The sequence below is a fragment of the Nothobranchius furzeri genome, chromosome 8 (assembly GCF_043380555.1).
Source record: "Nothobranchius furzeri strain GRZ-AD chromosome 8, NfurGRZ-RIMD1, whole genome shotgun sequence".
NCBI lineage: Eukaryota > Metazoa > Chordata > Actinopteri > Cyprinodontiformes > Nothobranchiidae > Nothobranchius > Nothobranchius furzeri.
In genome coordinates, this window is record NC_091748.1 from 56994124 (window position 1) to 57012958 (window position 18835).

General features: G+C 42.1%; 1 protein-coding gene across 2 annotated transcripts in view; it reads right to left on the bottom strand.

Annotated features, from left to right (window-relative positions):
- Positions 1-18835, bottom strand: part of LOC107393105 (collagen alpha-1(III) chain) — a 42506-nt gene that overhangs the window by 3237 nt on the left and 20434 nt on the right. Inside the window, exons 28-62 of one of the 2 annotated variants that reach the window (XM_070554156.1) lie at positions 15433-15486; positions 14967-15020; positions 14806-14859; positions 14661-14714; positions 14536-14580; positions 14397-14441; positions 12386-12493; positions 11550-11603; positions 11389-11442; positions 11204-11257; positions 10876-10983; positions 10658-10711; positions 10465-10572; positions 10335-10385; positions 7916-7969; positions 7735-7788; positions 7579-7632; positions 7389-7496; positions 7222-7275; positions 6788-6841; positions 6653-6706; positions 6520-6573; positions 6384-6437; positions 6244-6297; positions 6116-6169; positions 5994-6047; positions 5859-5912; positions 5720-5773; positions 5576-5593; positions 5356-5418; positions 5098-5277; positions 4866-4998; positions 4426-4532; positions 1485-1559; positions 1052-1261 (exon numbers count right to left, since the gene is read on the bottom strand). In XM_070554156.1, the coding sequence (XP_070410257.1) occupies positions 1052-1261; positions 1485-1559; positions 4426-4532; positions 4866-4998; positions 5098-5277; positions 5356-5418; positions 5576-5593; positions 5720-5773; positions 5859-5912; positions 5994-6047; positions 6116-6169; positions 6244-6297; positions 6384-6437; positions 6520-6573; positions 6653-6706; positions 6788-6841; positions 7222-7275; positions 7389-7496; positions 7579-7632; positions 7735-7788; positions 7916-7969; positions 10335-10385; positions 10465-10572; positions 10658-10711; positions 10876-10983; positions 11204-11257; positions 11389-11442; positions 11550-11603; positions 12386-12493; positions 14397-14441; positions 14536-14580; positions 14661-14714; positions 14806-14859; positions 14967-15020; positions 15433-15486 (2493 nt within the window). Of the gene's footprint in view, positions 1-1051; positions 1262-1484; positions 1560-4425; positions 4533-4865; positions 5002-5097; positions 5278-5355; positions 5419-5575; positions 5594-5719; positions 5774-5858; positions 5913-5993; positions 6048-6115; positions 6170-6243; positions 6298-6383; positions 6438-6519; positions 6574-6652; positions 6707-6787; positions 6842-7221; positions 7276-7388; positions 7497-7578; positions 7633-7734; positions 7789-7915; positions 7970-10334; positions 10386-10464; positions 10573-10657; positions 10712-10875; positions 10984-11203; positions 11258-11388; positions 11443-11549; positions 11604-12385; positions 12494-14396; positions 14442-14535; positions 14581-14660; positions 14715-14805; positions 14860-14966; positions 15021-15432; positions 15487-18835 lie in introns of both variants that reach the window. The other variant, XM_070554155.1, reaches the window with a different exon arrangement.

Genomic DNA, 18835 nt, shown 5'->3' on the forward strand with positions numbered 1-18835 from the left:
GCTGAGTGATTTCAACTGAGCAGTAAAGTCTTGCATGACTGACTGTCTTTTACCAATGTCATTTGCACCAACATACGTTATGGTTTTATTTAACAGTTGGGTGTTTAGCAAGGATTGTTGGGATTCTCTCTCTCATGTCAGTGATCAAATATGTGTGGGAAAACAGTATGTTCTGGTGTATATGCCATTTACATTTACATTATTGACTATAGAAAATCACCTACTATCAGAGTTTGAGGCTCAGTCTTAGTGTTTTGCTTCTTTGCCTGCAGCAGATTTTTTATCATTCTCATTCCCCACCATGTTTTGTTGGGAAGAGGAGCTTTCCAGCTCGTCTGATCCTGGGTCATTCAGTAGCGGCATAGATCTGTTATGGAACTGTGTGCTTAATTGTTGAGGATTTTCATTGAAAGTCTTCGTTTTGCCAGCTCTCCGCTGTCGTGCGCTACTATGGTAAGGCTTGGATGTCAGGGCACGCAAGCCAGTAGCCTTGAGATCTCTTGGTGTGGGACCCTGATTGGTATTTGTTCTCCCATTCCCCAGGAACATGATTTACTTTCTGGCTTTGCATCAAGATAGTTCCCTGGAGGACTGCTACTCATATCTTTATTTTGAGGCAGAGAGCCCTGTGCCCTCTTCTAGAATTGGTGATGTTAACTAGCTGTGAGCCACCATCTGCTTGTCCATTTACTTCCCAGTTAACTTCTAATAGAAAAAAAAATAGTCTCAAGCACTGTGATCTTCTGGAGAAGTTTGTGGAAGTACTCTGAGGAAAACAGAGCCATAATTCTGCTAAATAGGTTTACCCTGTCCCAGTCACTGTAGATCAATGTTGTAGTAAAAATACCATTGTAGACCTCTATATCTATTTGAAAAGATCTGTGTAAGCATAGGATGAATGAGCATTTTTTTTACTTTCATCAGATCCTAAAATAAACCAGAATTAATGTTTATTTAATAATTACATAACCATTAACAAAATGCAATATTTCATAATCAGTTAGCACGTTTATTTAATTTCTTTTTTTACTCTAAAATCTTTTTGTCTCACCTCAAAGCTTTTCTTGGAAACTGCAATGAGATGTGAATCAAGTTCTTTGCCAGAGTTGCCCAGCAAGTGTACCATCCAGTGGGATAAATTTGCTGCGGGAACAGTTCTGGACTGGTTTGCTGCAGAGCTGAGAGTAAAGTGCTGGAATAATGTGAGGCTGTGAAACCACAGAAACCTCAACTGTATAACATCCACACTGACGTATTCAAACTGATACACACACACACACACACACACACACACACACACACACACACACACACACACACACACACACACACACACACACACACACACACACACACACACAAAGAGAGACAGACAGAGAGAGAGAGAGAGAGAGAGAGAGAGAGAGAGAGAGAGAGAGAGAGAGAGATGTAATTGTTTAATTGTTTAATTCATACAAATCATTTTATACTTGACTTTGACTCACCTTGTGGCCACCATGTTGCTGAGAAAACCACAGAATCCCTGAATTCATTGCTTTTGGTTCCAAGTTTATTGTTATCTAAAAATGGAACAAGTTCATGTTTTAAAAGCCATATTTGATTGACATGATATGATTTAAATTAAATTCTGGAGGTAGGAAATAAATGACTGGGTCAAAGGTCACACCAAGATTCCTGACAGAGGGTTTGGTGCGGGAAGAAAGCTGACCAAGAGAGTCTCTGACTTTGGGAACCAGCTTGTCTGGGGAACAGCTGAGGATCTCAGTCTTATCTTCATTCAGCTGTAGAAAGTTCTCAGTGAACCAGGTTTTAATGGAGTCTAAGCAGGAGTGTAGAGGTGCAGCTTAGACATCTCATGGGGCTTAAAGGAGATGTAAAGTTGGACTGCAGCAGCAACAGTAGCTCAGGAGGTAGAGCAGGTTGTCCAGTAATTGGAGGGTTGTGGGATTGATCTCGGCTCCCAGCAGAGAATGCTCCTGTTGTGCCCTTGGGCAAGACACTCAGGCCCTGTCCACACGTAGCCGGGTATCTGCCAAAACGTAGATAGTTTTCTACGTTTTGGCCAGTCATCCACACGAAAACGAATCTTTTTAAAAACTCCGGCCAAAGTGAAGATCTGCATTTTCTCCGTTTTGGGTATCTGCGTGTAGACGGACATAACCGGAGTTTTAAGGTCTGCAACGTCACTTTCCACGACAAAAAAATGCTGACATCACGTGTGTGACCTGTGTTTACACTAGCCGGCATCATGGAAGCCCTCAGAGCTGCCCTCTGTCACTACCCGATCCATCAATTGTCCAAGCGCTTTTTGCTTGTTTGTTTTTGCAAGCGGAATTACTTCTCCTTGCGGAAGACCACAGACGAAGGACGAGGTTAAGAACGGGGGAAGTACTGCCGCCTACAGGTCTGGCATCTCCTTAACAACGTATTTATCCGGGTACGTGTGGACAGAGTTTTTTTTTTAAAACGCAGTGGTGTGGATGCAAGTTTTTGGAGGGGCGGATATTCGTTTTTAAAAAACCCCGGCTACGTGTGGACTAGGCCTCAACCCACCTTGTCTGCTGGTGGTGGTCGGAGGGACTGGTGGCACCTATACTCGGCAGCCTTGCCTCTATCAGTGCGCCCCAGTGCAGCTGTGGCTATGATGTAGTTCATCACCACCAGTGTAAATTGCTTTGGAGTCATCTGACTATATATAAATGAACTATAGTTTATATATTGGCAAAGATACCAAAGGAGCTAATCACCAACTGCTGACAGACTGAACAGTCGCCCAAAAGGCCTGAATTGATTACAAGAAAGCTCATGACTCAATGTCACACTCGTGGATCATTGAATGCTTGAAGCTGTACAACATTAACAGGACTCTGAGAGCCTTTGTACCAAAGCCAATGGGGCTGTGGAAAACCACCCTTGAGGTCAACTGAAAGTGAACTGCACAAGTCTCCATCAAATGAGGTAAATACCAAGGAGACACCCTGCCCCCACTGTTGTTCTGCATGGGTCTGAACCCCCTCAGCCAAATAATGAACAAGACTGACTATGGATACCAACTCAAGAATGGAACCTCAATCAGCCACCTCCTCTACATGGATGACATAAATCTGTACACCAAGAGCAAGATATCAGTTCACTGATCCACACCACCTGGATCTACAGCACTGATTTCGGAATGTCATTGAGACTTGAGAGGTGTGGTGGGATGGTGACAAAGAAAGGGACGGTAGTGAACACAGAAGGCATCTCACTCCCAGAAGGAACAATAGCAGACATTGAGGACAGCTACAACTACCTTGGTATCCCACAAGCAAATGATGCCACAAGGAAATAAGCCACATAACACATAACACAAATAACTACGAGTAAGGCAAAGTCCTAAGAAGTCAGCTCAATGGCAAGAACAAGATCTGGGCAGTAAACATCTCTGCCCTTCCAGTAATCAAATATCCTGCAGGAATAATAAGCTGGCCAAAGGAAGAAATACAGACCACAGATGTTAAGACACAGAAGCTCCTAACCATGCATGGAGGGTTCCATCCCAAATCCAGCACCTTGAGACTGTCCACTAGCCATATGGAAGGAGGCTGAGGACTAGTGAGTGTGAGAGCCACTGTCTGGGATGAAACATCCAAGATCCATAAGTGCATCATAAAGCCCCAACAGATGACATGCTCAGTGAATGTCTCAGACAATGGCGAACAGAGAAGGAGACACTGGAAACATCTGTGCAGAATATGGACTAGACGCCCCAAGGTTAACATCCCCTAAGGTGGTTTAGAACGAGTGAGCCAAGCTCCTGTGGGACTTTCAGAACCACATCAACAAAATGGTGATGGTGAACCAACTACACAATGTGGTGGTGGACCAACAACAGAGGACAGCCATTGTGGTTGATGTGGCAATACCAAGTGATGGCAACATCAGAGAAAAGGAACACGAGAAACTAGAGAAGTACCAGGTCCTCAAAGAAGACCTTGAGAAAGCCTGGAGAGTGGAGACATTGTGGTGCCCGTGGTCATCGGGGTACTTGGGGCAGTAACCCCCAAACTGGAGGAGTGGCTAAAGCTGATCCCAGGAAAAACATCAGACATCTCAGACCAGAAATGTGTAGTTCTAGGAACAGCTAAGATACTGCAGAACCCTCAAGCTCCCAGGCTTCTGGTAGAGGACCTGAGCTTGGAAGGACGAGATCACCCACGGAGGGTGAGATAGGAATTTTTCATTATTTCTGGGAAAACTGTTAAAAATGAAAAATTAAATTCACAAACTTACACAGTTTTAAAATGTTAATGATCATAAAGTATACAATGAGGATGCTTCATTTTTTATGATTGCTTGAAGCTGAGACAGACTTTTCTGTGTGTTGTGCAATAACAGGTTTTAGAACCCTTGTATGTTCTCTGTTTACATGATAAATGAGTTTACCTGAGACTGAAGGGGATTTATGCACGTGGTTCCTCCTGCTGTAAAGTTACAGAACACTTCCACAGCGTCACAGGGGCAGCCTTGATTAGGATCCACATAAAAATAACCTGAAACACCAGAGTCATTGATACTTAGATGTACTTAATTCAGATCATATCAGCTATAGTTCTGTTGTCACATCCAGTAAGCTATGGAACAAGCTTCTGTTCATGAGGGCTTCTAACTCTGTGGTGGAGATCTATGATTTGGCATTTACCTGTGTTAGTTTTTATCTGTTCTCATCATGTTACTTATTTTATTGTATGCTTGTGCTTTTTTAAGTTGGTTTTTTCAGACTTACTATGTCTGTAAAGCACAGTGGCAGCATGTCTTCTGTCTGTAAGGTGCTATACAAATAAACTTAAACATTGAGTTAAGTTGAAGGTTTATCAGACACTCACCATCATTAAGATGTGGATGTATCAGTTTCAGTTCGTAGCAGGTGGTAGCGGGATTGTCTTTAGTTCCCCAGGAAAAACCAAAGGAATTCTCAGTTTTAACATCTCCAGACCATCTCCTGGACATTAACCTGCTCTGCTGCGGAGGATTCATTTTAATTTAGTCCATTAATCACAACACTCCCTTAAAAAGTGACAAATTGATGCAAAATTAAACTGGACAGGTTGCACCAACTTTTTGTGGCCCTTCCTTTTGCTTCAGGAGACTAGGTGTTTGTGCTAAACTCTGTATGGTTTGTTGTCTCATTCCAGGTCTTGCTTTGTGACTCTGCTTGCTTTGTGTATCTGGCCTTGGCTCTGATTTTGAGCCTTGCGTCAGCGTGGGCTTGAGTTTTCCAGGAGCTCCTGGCTCTCCCTGTGACAAAACGGACCACAATACATAAATACTAAAATTTATTTTACTTGAGCTGTAGCAATCAGATTCAGCTCCTACTGGAGGTCCATTCTTGCCCTTCGCCCCCTTTGGCCCCTTCTTGCCCTTGGCACCTTTCAACCCCTTTAGAGGACACACAGTTAAGCAGTTATTGACAAAAAATGATGGAAGTAACAAAAGAATTATCTACTGGATGACTATTAGATCTGAAATTTTTGGTAGACTGTAAAAATGTGCAAGCAACAGCAAACCACATGTGACTGACAAAAAACAAAATCACCTTCTGTCCAATGCGACCCTGTAATTATGACAACATAGCAATTATTGTTTAATACTTAACTTTGGGAAAGACAACAAAAGTCTCTAAAAGCATAAAGTGTTGCTTTAAGCTACCATAAAAAATACCAGTATTACAGCGACATACAGCGTGCCCTGGGGAGCCTCTCTGTCCTCGTGGACCATGAGGACCCGTGTCCCCCTGTGAACAACAGCACTTTAATAAATACATTGAAAGAATGATAAAACAATGCAAAAATTTTGAAACAAAGAGAATAGAAACTTACTTGCATTCCCTTTTCTCCTGTTTGACCGTTTAGTCCCTGCAAACCAGGGTTCCCCTGTAAGATCAAAGTAAGGGTAAACCTGGATGAATTCAAAGCCTGCTCTTGCAATTAAATTACATTTAAATGTTTAATGACCTTTAACCCTGGAGGACCAATTGGCCCCAATATCCCAGTGTCACCGGTGAGACCCTAAATAGAAAAACAAAGAAACATGAAAAACCCTTTTCCATGAGGTGAGGAAACTTTGGATATTTCACCTTAGAGCCACTGCCTCTGGAGTTGCCTTTCATTCCTCTCAGACCGGGAATACCCTGAATTACAGTTACTGTTAAAAATCAGACATTAGATAGAAAATGTTTCTCCTCTTCAAAATAAATAAACGTACCTTTGGGCCCTCTGGTCCACGAGGTCCAGGTGATCCTTTTAGACCTGTTAGACCCTGACGAGTTTCAAAAGAGGTGACAAACATTTTCCCATTTCATTTTCCACTAGTAGTTAAACTGACATTATAAAAATATGACATACTTTCAGTCCTGTTACTCCAGTGTGTCCTTCTTTTCCAGGGAGTCCAGGTTTTCCCTACAATATTAAATTAAAGACCATCATTTGTGTCCAAATGAAAAGTAACATCTGTTTGATGTGACATTGAATATTATCCTACCTTCTGACCAAGTCTTCCTGCTCTCCCTGGAGCTCCTTTGAAACCAGTTTCACCCTTTAGAAAACAAATTAATTGAATTAAAAGCATAAGCGTTGTGTTAAATAGATGTACGGGAAAGTGTTAAAATACTTACTGGGTAGCCTTCATTACCCGGAACCCCTAGCAAACCATCCAACCCGCTCAAACCCTGCAAACAAACACATTTTGTGAGTTTTAAAAGATTTTCTGCATCAGTGATGTTTTGATTCTATTTAGTTGGGATACTTGCTGGTTTTCCAGGAAGTCCAGGAGGTCCTGGCCTCCCTGATTGGCCATCAGCTCCCTAAAAATACATTTAATTAAAGCTGAATATCATTAAAGAATATGGCTATTCTTTAGTAACCAAACACAGCCAGCAGGAAAATACCATGCATTTTCTGAAAAGTTCAGTTTCTAAGACACAAACAGACTTTTGCTCTTGCAATAACCTTTTGTATCACATCTTGTTGTATTAACTGCTTCTATAGACTACATGTTTTGTTTTGTTTTGCAGATTAGAGCTTTAGGATCAAAATAACCAGACTACACATGATTTTAAATACTTATGCAGTCAGAGAAGACAACGGTATTCTACGTCAGTGAGAAAAATGAAAAACCCGATGACAAATTTTCTACACCAAAAACAGCTTCAACAGATAATTTAGCAGCCAAAATGAAACTCACAATACTTCCATCAGTTCCTTTGAATCCTTTCTTTCCAGGCTGGCCTTTATCTCCCTTTATAAAGTAGACCAAGACACATTCTGGTTCTTAAATAAGTATTCTTAAACAATAATTCTGAGAGGTTATTTTGTATGTTTCACATTTGAAACAGACTGATTTATTCTCACCTTCGCCCCCTGGTATCCTTTACTTCCTGGTGAACCAGGAGGACCTACGGGTCCATGTAAACCTCTAGCACCTGGGGGACCAGTGACGCCCACCATTCCCACTGATCCCTTAAATAAAGTCATAACTGAATGTTACTATATAGAAATATGGTCAGTAAGGAAATGATAATTTACTTGTATTATTTTTTACCACTGTTCCGTGTGCCCCATTTTCACCCGTTGCTCCTCTTTGGCCTTTTACACCCTTGCAAGGATAAAAAGTTATTCAGACATTCTGATTGTGCCTCCACTCAGACCATTAAACTTGCATGACTAAACTAAAAGTCTTGACATGATGAAACCTCACCACGTCCCCTTTTATGCCTGAAGCACCAGTTACGCCTTTCTCACCATGACTGCCCTGAATTACAGAAAGAGCAGATGTAAAATTAAATACCCGAATGAAGACTCACAGACTAACAGGCAGTTGCTAGAAAATAGATTTTTTATTATTATTAGGATGTATCACAATAAACAGCAAATCAAACCTTTGGTCCAGGATCTCCTAATTTGCCCTCATCACCTCTCTTGCCTGGCAAACCCTGCAAACACAAACTAATTTTACATTGATTGCTTTTGCACATAAACAAACACATCACTGCTGGCGCACCGTTCAATAACTGAAAGAGAAAAGAACATTATAGTAAAGCATGCTACTGTCCCAGATGAAAGTATGTAAGCCAGCTGGTGCTCCTGGCGCTAGGGGGCAGTACATACACTTCAGGGTAGTTTTACACCATTTTACTGTGACTGTCGCTAGCTTAAAAACACATTACGGTAACTTCAATTCAATCCAGTCCACTTTAATGATATAGAGCCAAACCAGGACAAGAGTGTTTCAAGGCACTTCACAAAGTAAACATTCCAGTGAGGGTAAATGTTGGTACCTGTGAAGCAGAGAGCACGCAACCTCGCTGTGACTCCTCAGACTTTGATGGTTCTTCAGTTAATTCCATCGAGAGAAACCAATGCTGATGCTAGTTTTCTGGCGCTGTAGTGTCCAGATCTGCTCGGGGTCCTGCGCCTGCCGATGACGTAATCACACTATGGCAATAACACTTGGTCAAAATATATTGCATCTCTTTTTCAATTCTGTTCTTTCACATATGTTTTGGAAAGAGTTTAGCAGTTTTGTTATTGAATTCATGTTTCTTACTCCCTAAATGTTTTCGAACGTGGTAACGTAACTTCAGTAATTCGTACATCCAGCCAATCATCTAGTGTGATGTCATCGACAGGTGCAGGACCACAAGGAATGGCGTCTAATATGGCGTCTACCAAAGACGCACGACCTGCGCTCTATGTACTTTAGACCAGATTTTTATAGTTATATACTACTGCAACGTCCAGCAATGGTCAGTTTAGGTACAGTCTGACCTGTCAACATCTATTCAAACATCTGGTCAGAAAGGAGACACAACACTGCATGTGTTCCCTTTAAATGAGCCTGCCTTCATACCAGCTCACAGACTCTGCAAGTCTGAAAGATAAACAATAACTTTCTTTCCCAAGGTCCCATCTGTCTGCCTCCACAGAAGGAGCAACTCCAGCTCGAATCAGTTGCTAAAATCAAGAATGATTTCCTAAATCAATATGAACTTCTTCCATGACTCATTATCTAGATAATCATTAAATAAACATTTGTTTATCATTATCAGTGGCCCTAATCCTCTTCCGTACCTCTGACTTTACAGAGGGAACTGATCTTTGTTTAATGCAAATTTTCTTTTCGTGAGGAAAATTTAACATCCAACACCGACCGACCGTCCGTCCGTCCGTCCGTCCATCTATCAGCAGTAAAGCGTTACAGCTACACGTCACAAATGTCACACAGGAACTTTTAGTTATAATTCATGTAAATGTTTTAAAATTCCATCTAGGGGTGGGCAATATCATGTCATTCATAATATTACCAGTAATTATTTCTGCCAAGAAAAAAAATCTATCATGTTACAGTAAGCTAACTTCACTGATGTAGTTGCATCCTCTAAACAGAGGATTATGTTCATGTGGGTCATTAGCATGAAGTTATTGAAGTTATCAAAGCAAACATGGCTGGAATCAATTTGACCTGTAATCTGTTTCTCTAAGTGTGTGTGCTGCTGTAATGAGTGAATGTCCCCACTGTGGGAGTAATAAAATTTACTCTATTCTACTATATTAATTCATATCAGCCAGTAGGGAAAAAAAAACGTTTGAGGAATTTTGGCCTTTCCAGGCTTCTGTACAAGTAACCTGATTATGGAGGAGGAGTTCGTCTCACAAACAGGAAAAACACACGGGTGAAGCTGTGAATTAAAACATTAGGATTCCTAATGTTTTAATTCACCACGTCATCAACTAATGTAGGAGAGGGAACATGTGAGTGAGTGGGTGATATGCGTTTGGGGAGCGCAGGCGCTGGTTTATCACGAGATATTGGAGGTGTGAGGTGAGAGCGTGTGAAGAGGGTCAAATGCGTGTGTCACACTCAGTGCGTGAGAGTTGGCAGCCCTGTGTTTGGACCCATATGATTTGCCCATAAATATTACATAAAGGGCCTACCTAGGTGGCTAGTTAGCTCTCAAAATATCTAAAGCTAATCTTTTCAGTTGTCAACAACTTGACATTACTTATCAAATTACTGTGAGTGACTCATCTTTCCATGTCATCTAGAATCTTCTGGCGCTGTGCCGTAACTGGCAACAGCCGTGAAACTCACGGAACGGAAGTGAGAAAGTGACCATTGTGTTTAGATAACGGGCTGCAAATTTGATTACAGGATGTCATTCTTACTTCATTCTCACATAATGCACCTTTAACATGTCAAGGAGTCAGTTTAAAGACAATTCCTCATATTAAGCACATCAGAGTAACAATCCAGTTACTTCATGTTTTCGTGAAACATTCATGATTATTATAACTTACAGACAATGATGGTCCAACATCTCCAGAGGGACCGATAACTCCAGGAGGGCCCTCAAAAACAAAGAGACAACATTTTTTCTTTCCCTGTAGCATTCAGTCATGTTTTCCCATTATTATTAATCACACATACTATCAGTCCGTACAGCCCTTTTTGCCCCTTGGCTCCAGCTGGCCCAGTACCACCCCCAGACCCAAACTGGCCAGGCATGCCAGGTGAACCATTGATGCCGGATCCACCCTAAAAATAACCATCCAACAATAATAAGTCATGTTTTGTGCCAAACCATTATGTTTTCTTAGATTTCTGTGTTTTAAGACCTGACCTTTAACCCTGGAAGCCCCAGTTCCCCTCTGTCTCCTGGAGCACCTCTGTACCCCTGTGATGGACAAAGAGATCTTCAGAGATCTGGGGAACACCGCAATTCAAACTCAATCAATAAAAATGATTTATGGCGCTCTCTCAGATGAGCTTCGGGACACTGTTTGGGAGGCTGTCATACTTTTGTAACATTTGTTATTAAGCATTTTTATTTTATTTAACCTGTTTTCCTGGTGGTCCTATTCGTCCCCGTGGTCCTTGGTTTCCTCTCTCACCTTCAGCTCCTTTTGTTCCTTTCTGCCCAGAAGCTTCAACATTTCCTTTATCGCCCTGAATAATAAGAGAACTAAAAGGTTTTCAAATTTTATACTGATGCTTTTTTGAATTCTAGAAAAAGCACAGTAAAATATTTACACGAGATTCACGCGAGATTTACACCCTCTCCCTCAGACTTTCAAGGGCCAGCGAGAGCTCACCGGACGCCGCCGGAACCGCGACGCTTTGCAGTAAAAGATGTGAAACATGAAATTTAAAAGCTAAATGAACTTACTGGTTTGCCTTTTTGACCCTTTGGCCCTTTAAGTCCCCTGATTCCTACTTGGCCCTGAACACAAAAGCTGCAGTAAGTTATTTTGATCAGGATTAAATAACTTTACACATCAAATCGACAGGTTAGACTCACTGTAAGCCCAGATAAATGAAAGCGTCACGATGAAAACAATCTAATCATTATACCTCCTCACCATCGAGACCAGCAGCTCCCTTCAAACCCGCAGATCCCTTGGATCCCTGAAGACAACACGCAGAGTTGTACATTAATGATTGTTTAAATTATCTCACATTTCTAAACTGGAACACAGATAAATCTTGAACGAAGCTCAGGAAAAGATCTGAACCTTGTCTCCTTTCAGACCAGCTGATCCATTTGGTCCTAGAGGTCCATCAACACCCTGAGAGGAGAACATTTCCACATTGATGTTTGGCAAGTTTCACACCTCATCTCTTTTTACATGTTAGCACAAATATGCATTTGATTCACATGCACTGATGAGGTTCATCTTCTGCAAACAGGAGGATGAAGCTAAATCACAGTTTCATTGGAATTTCCCCCAAAAGTCCAAGTCTAGACTTCAGATTAGCACCCTGACAACAAACCCATCAGCTTTATCTTGACCTGGTGACTCAGTCAGGGGGGAAAATGGAAAGATTGTGCCAAGCTTGAATGAAAGGAACTTTCTGTCTTTCTGTTTACATCAGAGTCTGTCAGCAGTTCTCATCGAAAAACCGAAGTCTATCAGATTAGACACACTTCCATGGACTTAACAAAAACATATTTCTTCATGGCAGAATTTAGATTTTTACATTAAGAGAGCAGCGAAGGACAGCCAATCAAATGTTTGTCGTTGCACAACGCCGAGTCTTCAGGTCTGATGTAACCAGTGGGGGATGAGGTCTAACTCAGCTGAGTCTGGAGGGGATGCCAGAAGAGAAAGACTGATATCCTGTTCCTAATGTCTTTCACCAGCTGACGAATCACCCACTACTGGAATGTGAGGTGAAAGTGCCAACAATCAGAAAATAAATAATTTATCCGAAAAGCATGATTCCACAAATTCTGAGCTGAGCTGTAATGGTCAGAACTGCAGACTCGTGGCTGAACAAAAGCTCTGACATCACATAAATTAAAACATCAAGTCCAAAGACATTAAAGGCTCTGCTAAAACAAACTTACAGGATACCCCGAGACTCCATGAGGTCCAGTTGGGCCTTGAAGTCCTCTAGCACCTGGAGAACCAGGTGGCCCAACTTCCCCCCAAGGTCCAATATTACCCTGAAGACCCTGTAGGGGAACAATGTACACGGGAGCTAAATTTAAACATAAGACAACTGAAATTTTTAAAATTCTATTTTAAAGTTATATAAAACTTTCTTGCCGTAGCAACTCCTCCATCAACAGCTAATGGAAAACCTCAGATTTCAAATGAAACTGATTGTACTTTACTTATTTTCTTTGAAAGACATATTTAATTTCTTTAATCCACCTGAGGCATTAACCCATTACTGCTTTTCACCAAGTTGTTTTTTATAATTACAAAATAATGCTCTGTATAAGATGGGCCAAAGCCACCTTCACCTGCTGAATAGGCTGAGGTCCTTTGGAGTTAATTCATATCAGCTAAACTCTTTTTATCACGCTGTTGTTGGCTCTGTTATTCACTCAGCTGTGGTCTGTTGGGGTGCAGGCAGCTGTGACTGAGACAGGAAGAGACTGAACAAGCTAATTAACCCTCATATCCCCTTAGTGTATTTGTATGGGCACTAAGAGCAAAAACATTAACGTTAAAGGGTTATGTGAGGGTTAAGAAAGCTAGCTCGATTCTGCTGAGATGTGTGAAAAGAGGATGGTGGAGAAGATGACCTCCATCTTGGAAAACCCCTCCCACCCACTGTATTCCATGTGGAGGCCATGGACAGCTCCTTCAGTGGCAGACTGAGGCATCCAAGATGGAAAATAGAACGCTACCATAGATCATTCACCTCCTCTGCAGTAAGAGTGTACAACTTCTCAGTCTACGGTACTGGCATTATCCTGGTACACAGTAACATCAGTGCAATATTCAATATGTGTTCAATATTTGTGCAATACCAAATGTACATTAGTATGTCTGTTCCTTATGCCGCATAGTTCTGGAAACCCAAGACTTCTTATTATCTGTTGTTTTTAATGTTTGAAGATTACAATAATTAATAGCTTACTGCCCTTGTGTGCTTATGTTATTATTGTTATATTATTTTTCTTCATTCTTTTCTCTAAGTGTATGTGCTGCTGCAACGGGTTAATTTCCCAACTGTGGGATTAATACATTCTATTCTATTCTATTCTATTCTATTCTATTCTATTCTATTCTATTCTATTCTATTCATCTAATGAGCTGGTAATAAAAAACAGCTTTGTTATCTCAAGATGCAATGAATCATGTAATTTAAAATAACATAAATGACCGTACAGTCCTTGGCTTTTTAAAGAGCAAGTCACCCCCTACAAGAAACTTACTTCACTCCCACTTCATGTTTGAAAAATGCAACAAATGCTGTTGCTTGGCAGACCGAGAGGGCGGCGCTGCTAACAAATCCACACACACAGGCTCACAATGGCATTATGCCGTCATAATGTACCAGATGACATCATAGCATACCTCTTAGCCAATAGCAGTGGCAGATTTAAATTCAAATACAGTGCAGAATTTTTCCCTGACGACGGCGCAACACTGCCAGTTTTAGGCGGAATATTTGAATTTTAACCAAGATGCACTGAAGTGCCAAATTATTGACTACACGTGTCTGTAGCATGATTAGACACTCCTTTATATAGTTTATTAGCCAAAAAAAGGGATTTGGGGGTGACTTGCTCTTTAAAGAAAGAAAGAAAGAAAGAAAGAAGGAAAGAAAGAAAGAAAGAAAGAAAGAAAGAAAGAAAGAAAGAAAGAAAGAAAGAAAGAAAGAAAGAAAACAATCTTTTATTCAGCTCCTCTCAAGATAAAAATCACGAGGCGCTTCACATGAACAGAAAAAAAAATGATTGAAGTACAAAAAAGATAAGAAAATAATAAAAATAAGCTAAAGTTCTCCAAAACCTCTGGAAACATTTTTTCATGAGGCTTTAAGCTGTAATTTAATATATGACTAACATTTTTATGAAAAACAACTAAAAATGTAGATTGTAAATGTAGAAATCATCTTACGAGAAGTCCTTTGTATCCTTTTGGTCCAGGTGCACCGACCTCACCCTGAAGTTTGAGGAGTCATAATTTAGGAAAACCGCAGAAAATTTTAATTACAATAATGTATACCGACATATGGTAGTGAAACTGTAATACGCACTGGTGGGCCTTGTTTTCCTCTTAGTCCTTCCTCACCTTTTTTACCCTTTACAAAACAGTCAGAGAATGTGAATAATGTTATCTCAAGAAGATAAAATACTGGAAACATGAAACTACAGCTCATACCTTTAACCCTTCACTTCCCCCAAGTCCACTGGGGCCCAGTTGACCTTTAAAACCCTGATTAAAATACCAACAATTTGTTATTTTTACAAATATCATAGCTACAGAGTCAACGTGATCAATGCCCACATGACGGTGTATGACTCACTCTGTCTCCAGGTTTTCCAGGAGTCCCTTTAAGTCCAGCACTGCCAGGTTCTCCCTGAAGATCGGTACAAATATATTTATCGGGAAATAACTAATTTATTTTCAATAACTCCAACAACATGTTGTCTTGGTTGGATGAGGCATCATGAAGCAGACACTCACACTCCTTCCTACAGGTCCCTGGATGCCTGCAAACCCTGTTTTACCAGGAAATCCCTGAGACAAAGAATTGGATCAACAAACATGTATTTGTGTCGCTGTGGTAAAGAAGTTCCCCAGGACCTCTTTTCTGTAGGTCTCAAATGTTTTCTTGTTATGAAATGTTCAAGAAACTAAAGACTCTGTAGTAAAAAGATTGCTTAAATACATTGAATACTAATTTTTTACTTCTCTTGTCTGGGACAAAATACAGCGTTGACCTCGTCTCAAAAGAGGTGCACGCATAAAAATGACAAAATATTTATAGTATGGAGTTAATTTGGAGTTTTTTATGTGCCAGCTGCTGTTCTCTATATACATTTTGGTTGTTTAAGCTGTAAAATACATCAGCTGTTCCCCAAAAGTTCTTCAGCTAAAAGTGCTTATGTGGTACACACACTGTGTGGTGTTTAAGGAGTTCAAAACTCACTTTAGTTCCTGGAGGTCCAGTATCGCCAGTTGTCCCATTTGCACCAGCCAGCCCCTGAAACATATAAAAATACTTATACACATCCCACTTCTGCTCAGCAACAAATGAAAATCTTAACTAACCTTTAAAATGATCAACGGTCTGTATTTGTTATATCACCTTCTAGAGTCCCAGAACCCTTTAAGTTGCGTTACAACATATTCAGTCATTCAACCATTCACACACACATTCACACCCTGGTGGTGATAAGCTACATTGTAGCCACAGCTGCCCTGGGGGCGAGGCTGCCGTACACAGGCGCCACCAGTCCCTCTGACCACCACCAGCAGTCAATGTTGGGTAAGTGTCTTGCTCAAGGACACAACGACAGCTAGAGACTGAGTGGGGATCAAGCTTGAAACCATCTGATTATGGGGTAGATACTTGACCCCTCTGCCACCCTTGCCCCACATCCACCCATCCATCCATTTTCTTCTGCTCATCCATAGTCGGGTGGTGGGGCCAACAGCGTAAGTCGAGAGGCCCAGACTTCCCTCTGCCCAGCCACTTGGGCCAACACTTGTGGGGGAATCCCTGGCCAGGCAAGAAACATAGTCCCTCCAACAAGTCCAGGGTCTTCCTTAAGGCCTCCTCCAAGTTGGACGTGCCCAGAAAACCTCACCAGGGAGGCGTCTAGGAGGTATCCTAATCAGATGCCCGAGCCACCTCAACTGGCTTCTCTCGATGTGGAGGAGCAGCGGGTCTACGCTGAGCCCCTACCACATGACCGATCTTCTCATCCTTTCTCTAGACATCCTGTGGAGAAAACTCATTTTGTCTGCCTGTATCCGCGATCTCATTCTTTCGGTCACTCCTCAAAACTTGTGACCATAGGTGAGGGTAGGAACGTAGATCAGCCAGTAAATCGAGAGCTTTGCCTTCTGGCTCAGCTCTCTTTTCACCACCGCAGACCGGTACAACACTTGCATCACTGCAGATGCAGCACCAATCTGCCTATTGATCTCCCGCTCCAGTTTTCCCTCACTCGTGAACAAGACCCCGAGATACTTAAACTCCTCCACTTGAGGCAGGACCTCATCCCTGACCCAGAGAAGGCGTTCTAGCCTTTTCCGACTCAAGACCATGGTCTCGGATTTAGAGGACCTGATTCTCATCCCAGCTGCTTCACACTCGGCTGTGAACCACTCCAGCAAAAGCCAGAGTTACCCCACATATAAAGACATAATAAAAAAAAAACTGATGACTCAATTTTTATTAATGTTTGGTATTTACGTCAGGTGAGAACAAAGTTTGGTGAATTAGGTCAAAAATGGCTTTTATTTGTTTTAGAAAACAAACTCTTCTTATATTACTTAAATCCAGCTGAGAATCAACAATTGCTCTCATCATGAACACTGGTGAATCTCAGTGACTGTTCTGCTGGACTGTTGGAGTGACACCAAAGCGCCCACCCCTTTGGTGTCACTCCAACAGTCTACCAAGAAAAATTCAGAGTAATTTCTATGTGCCCAAAACTACCCACAGTTAGTTAAACTGGGTGGAGTGCTTGATTCTTCTTATGGGCTCACACCCAACAGGGTCACTCTGGGTTGTTTTTGGGAACATACCACTGTAGTGTTCCCACAAAAATCACCCTGATCAATTTAACTGGACAGTTTGTTGAATTCCCCATTTGAGCTGACACCCACAGGGCAACTGTGGGTAGTTTATCAGCACAGAACACTATGGAGTGCCTACAGAAACTCTCATTAGACATTAAACTTGGCAGATTGCTGTATTCCACATATTGGCTCACACCAACAAAGCCACTGTGGGTAGATTTTTGGGCAGATACTGCTATGGGATGCCCACAGAAATCACACTGAGGGCTAAAACTGTTATGTAGGTCTGTTATTATTGATGTACAGCACTTTGTCATTTTGAGCATGTGAAAGCGCTTTATAAATGAAGTTGAACTTGAACTTGAAACTGGGCCGATTGCTGGATTTCCCACATGGGCTGACAACAACAAGGACACTGGGGATAGTTGTTGGGCACATAACACTGTGAGGTGTCCACAGAAATCCCCATGAGGGTTTCGACTTGGCAGACTGCTGGATCTCCCATATTGGCTCTCGCCCATGGGGGCACTGTGGGTAGTTTTTGGCCAGATACTACTGTGGGGTGCCCACAGTAATAAACACTGTTAGCGCATACGTGCAAACATCCATTGGGCTGGCAGTGCACAGTGCCCCACACAAGGGCTCAGCATTGGATGGATTTGTGGGGTCCACATGGGAAAATACATGCAGGCCCCATTCATACACACAGAGTGTTAACTCTGGGGTAAGTGTGAGTTTTCCCTGCCTAAACTACCCCAGAAACAGCCCATGGTGGGCCCAAACAGGCATGTTTGCTGGGTGTCATTGTAGTTCATTTTAATTCAGTGTGAATTCTATTCTAAAATCTTCTCATTAGATTTAGAAAATATGTAGTTCCCCCCCCCCCCCCCCCCCTTATATAAGGTATTAGAGTTGTTATAATATTTAGTGATTGTAATGATAAGGCAGCAGTAGCTCAGGAGGTGGAGAGGGTTGTTCTGTAATCAGAAGGTTGTAGGTTCAATCCCAGCACCGACCAGGCTAACTTCCCCATGTTGGACGCAAAGGGCAGCATTGGCCAATTAATAGATCATCATCACGACCAGTGTGTGAATGCGTGCACACATGAATAATGGAAAGCACTTCAGGTACCTTGAAATCTAATCATTATTATTTTTATTTTTATCAAATGGTAAATTATGGGAAACCCGCACATGACAGAGTACTGCTTTGAAATGCAGGGCACATGAGGACCCCGTAGCAGTGGGCTACAGCTGTAGTGGGAAGCCGACATGTGTGGGCCAGGGTGCAGCGGTAAAGTGTTGGGCACATGAGGACCCCACAGCAGTGGGCCACAGTGGGGCCATAGCAGAATGCATACGTGTGTGGGCCAAGGTACAGCCGTGAGACGTTGGACACGAGGGCCCTACAAACAGGGGCCACAGTAGGGCCACAGCTAGAAGCACATGTGTGCGGGCCAAGGTACCGTTGTGAAATGCGGGGCACATGAGGGGGACACTAGAGGGCCCAACAGGGCTTGGCCCATATATGTGGACCATCACATAGCCCTAAATGATGGGGCCTACATGTGCTCTACATTTCATGACGGCCGTTGGTCCCACTGTGGGCAATACTTCATGGGCCTCATTTTTGCCCCACGGAGGCCCAACAGGCATGTTTGCTGGGTGGGGGGATCCAATCAGTTCCATCCATGTTGTGCAGTGGCATTCTCCATCATGGTATCCATCCTGTATGCAAATGGAGGGATCACTGCCAAATTGCTGCACAGAGTTTCCAGCTTGCAATTCACCTCAAGCAACATC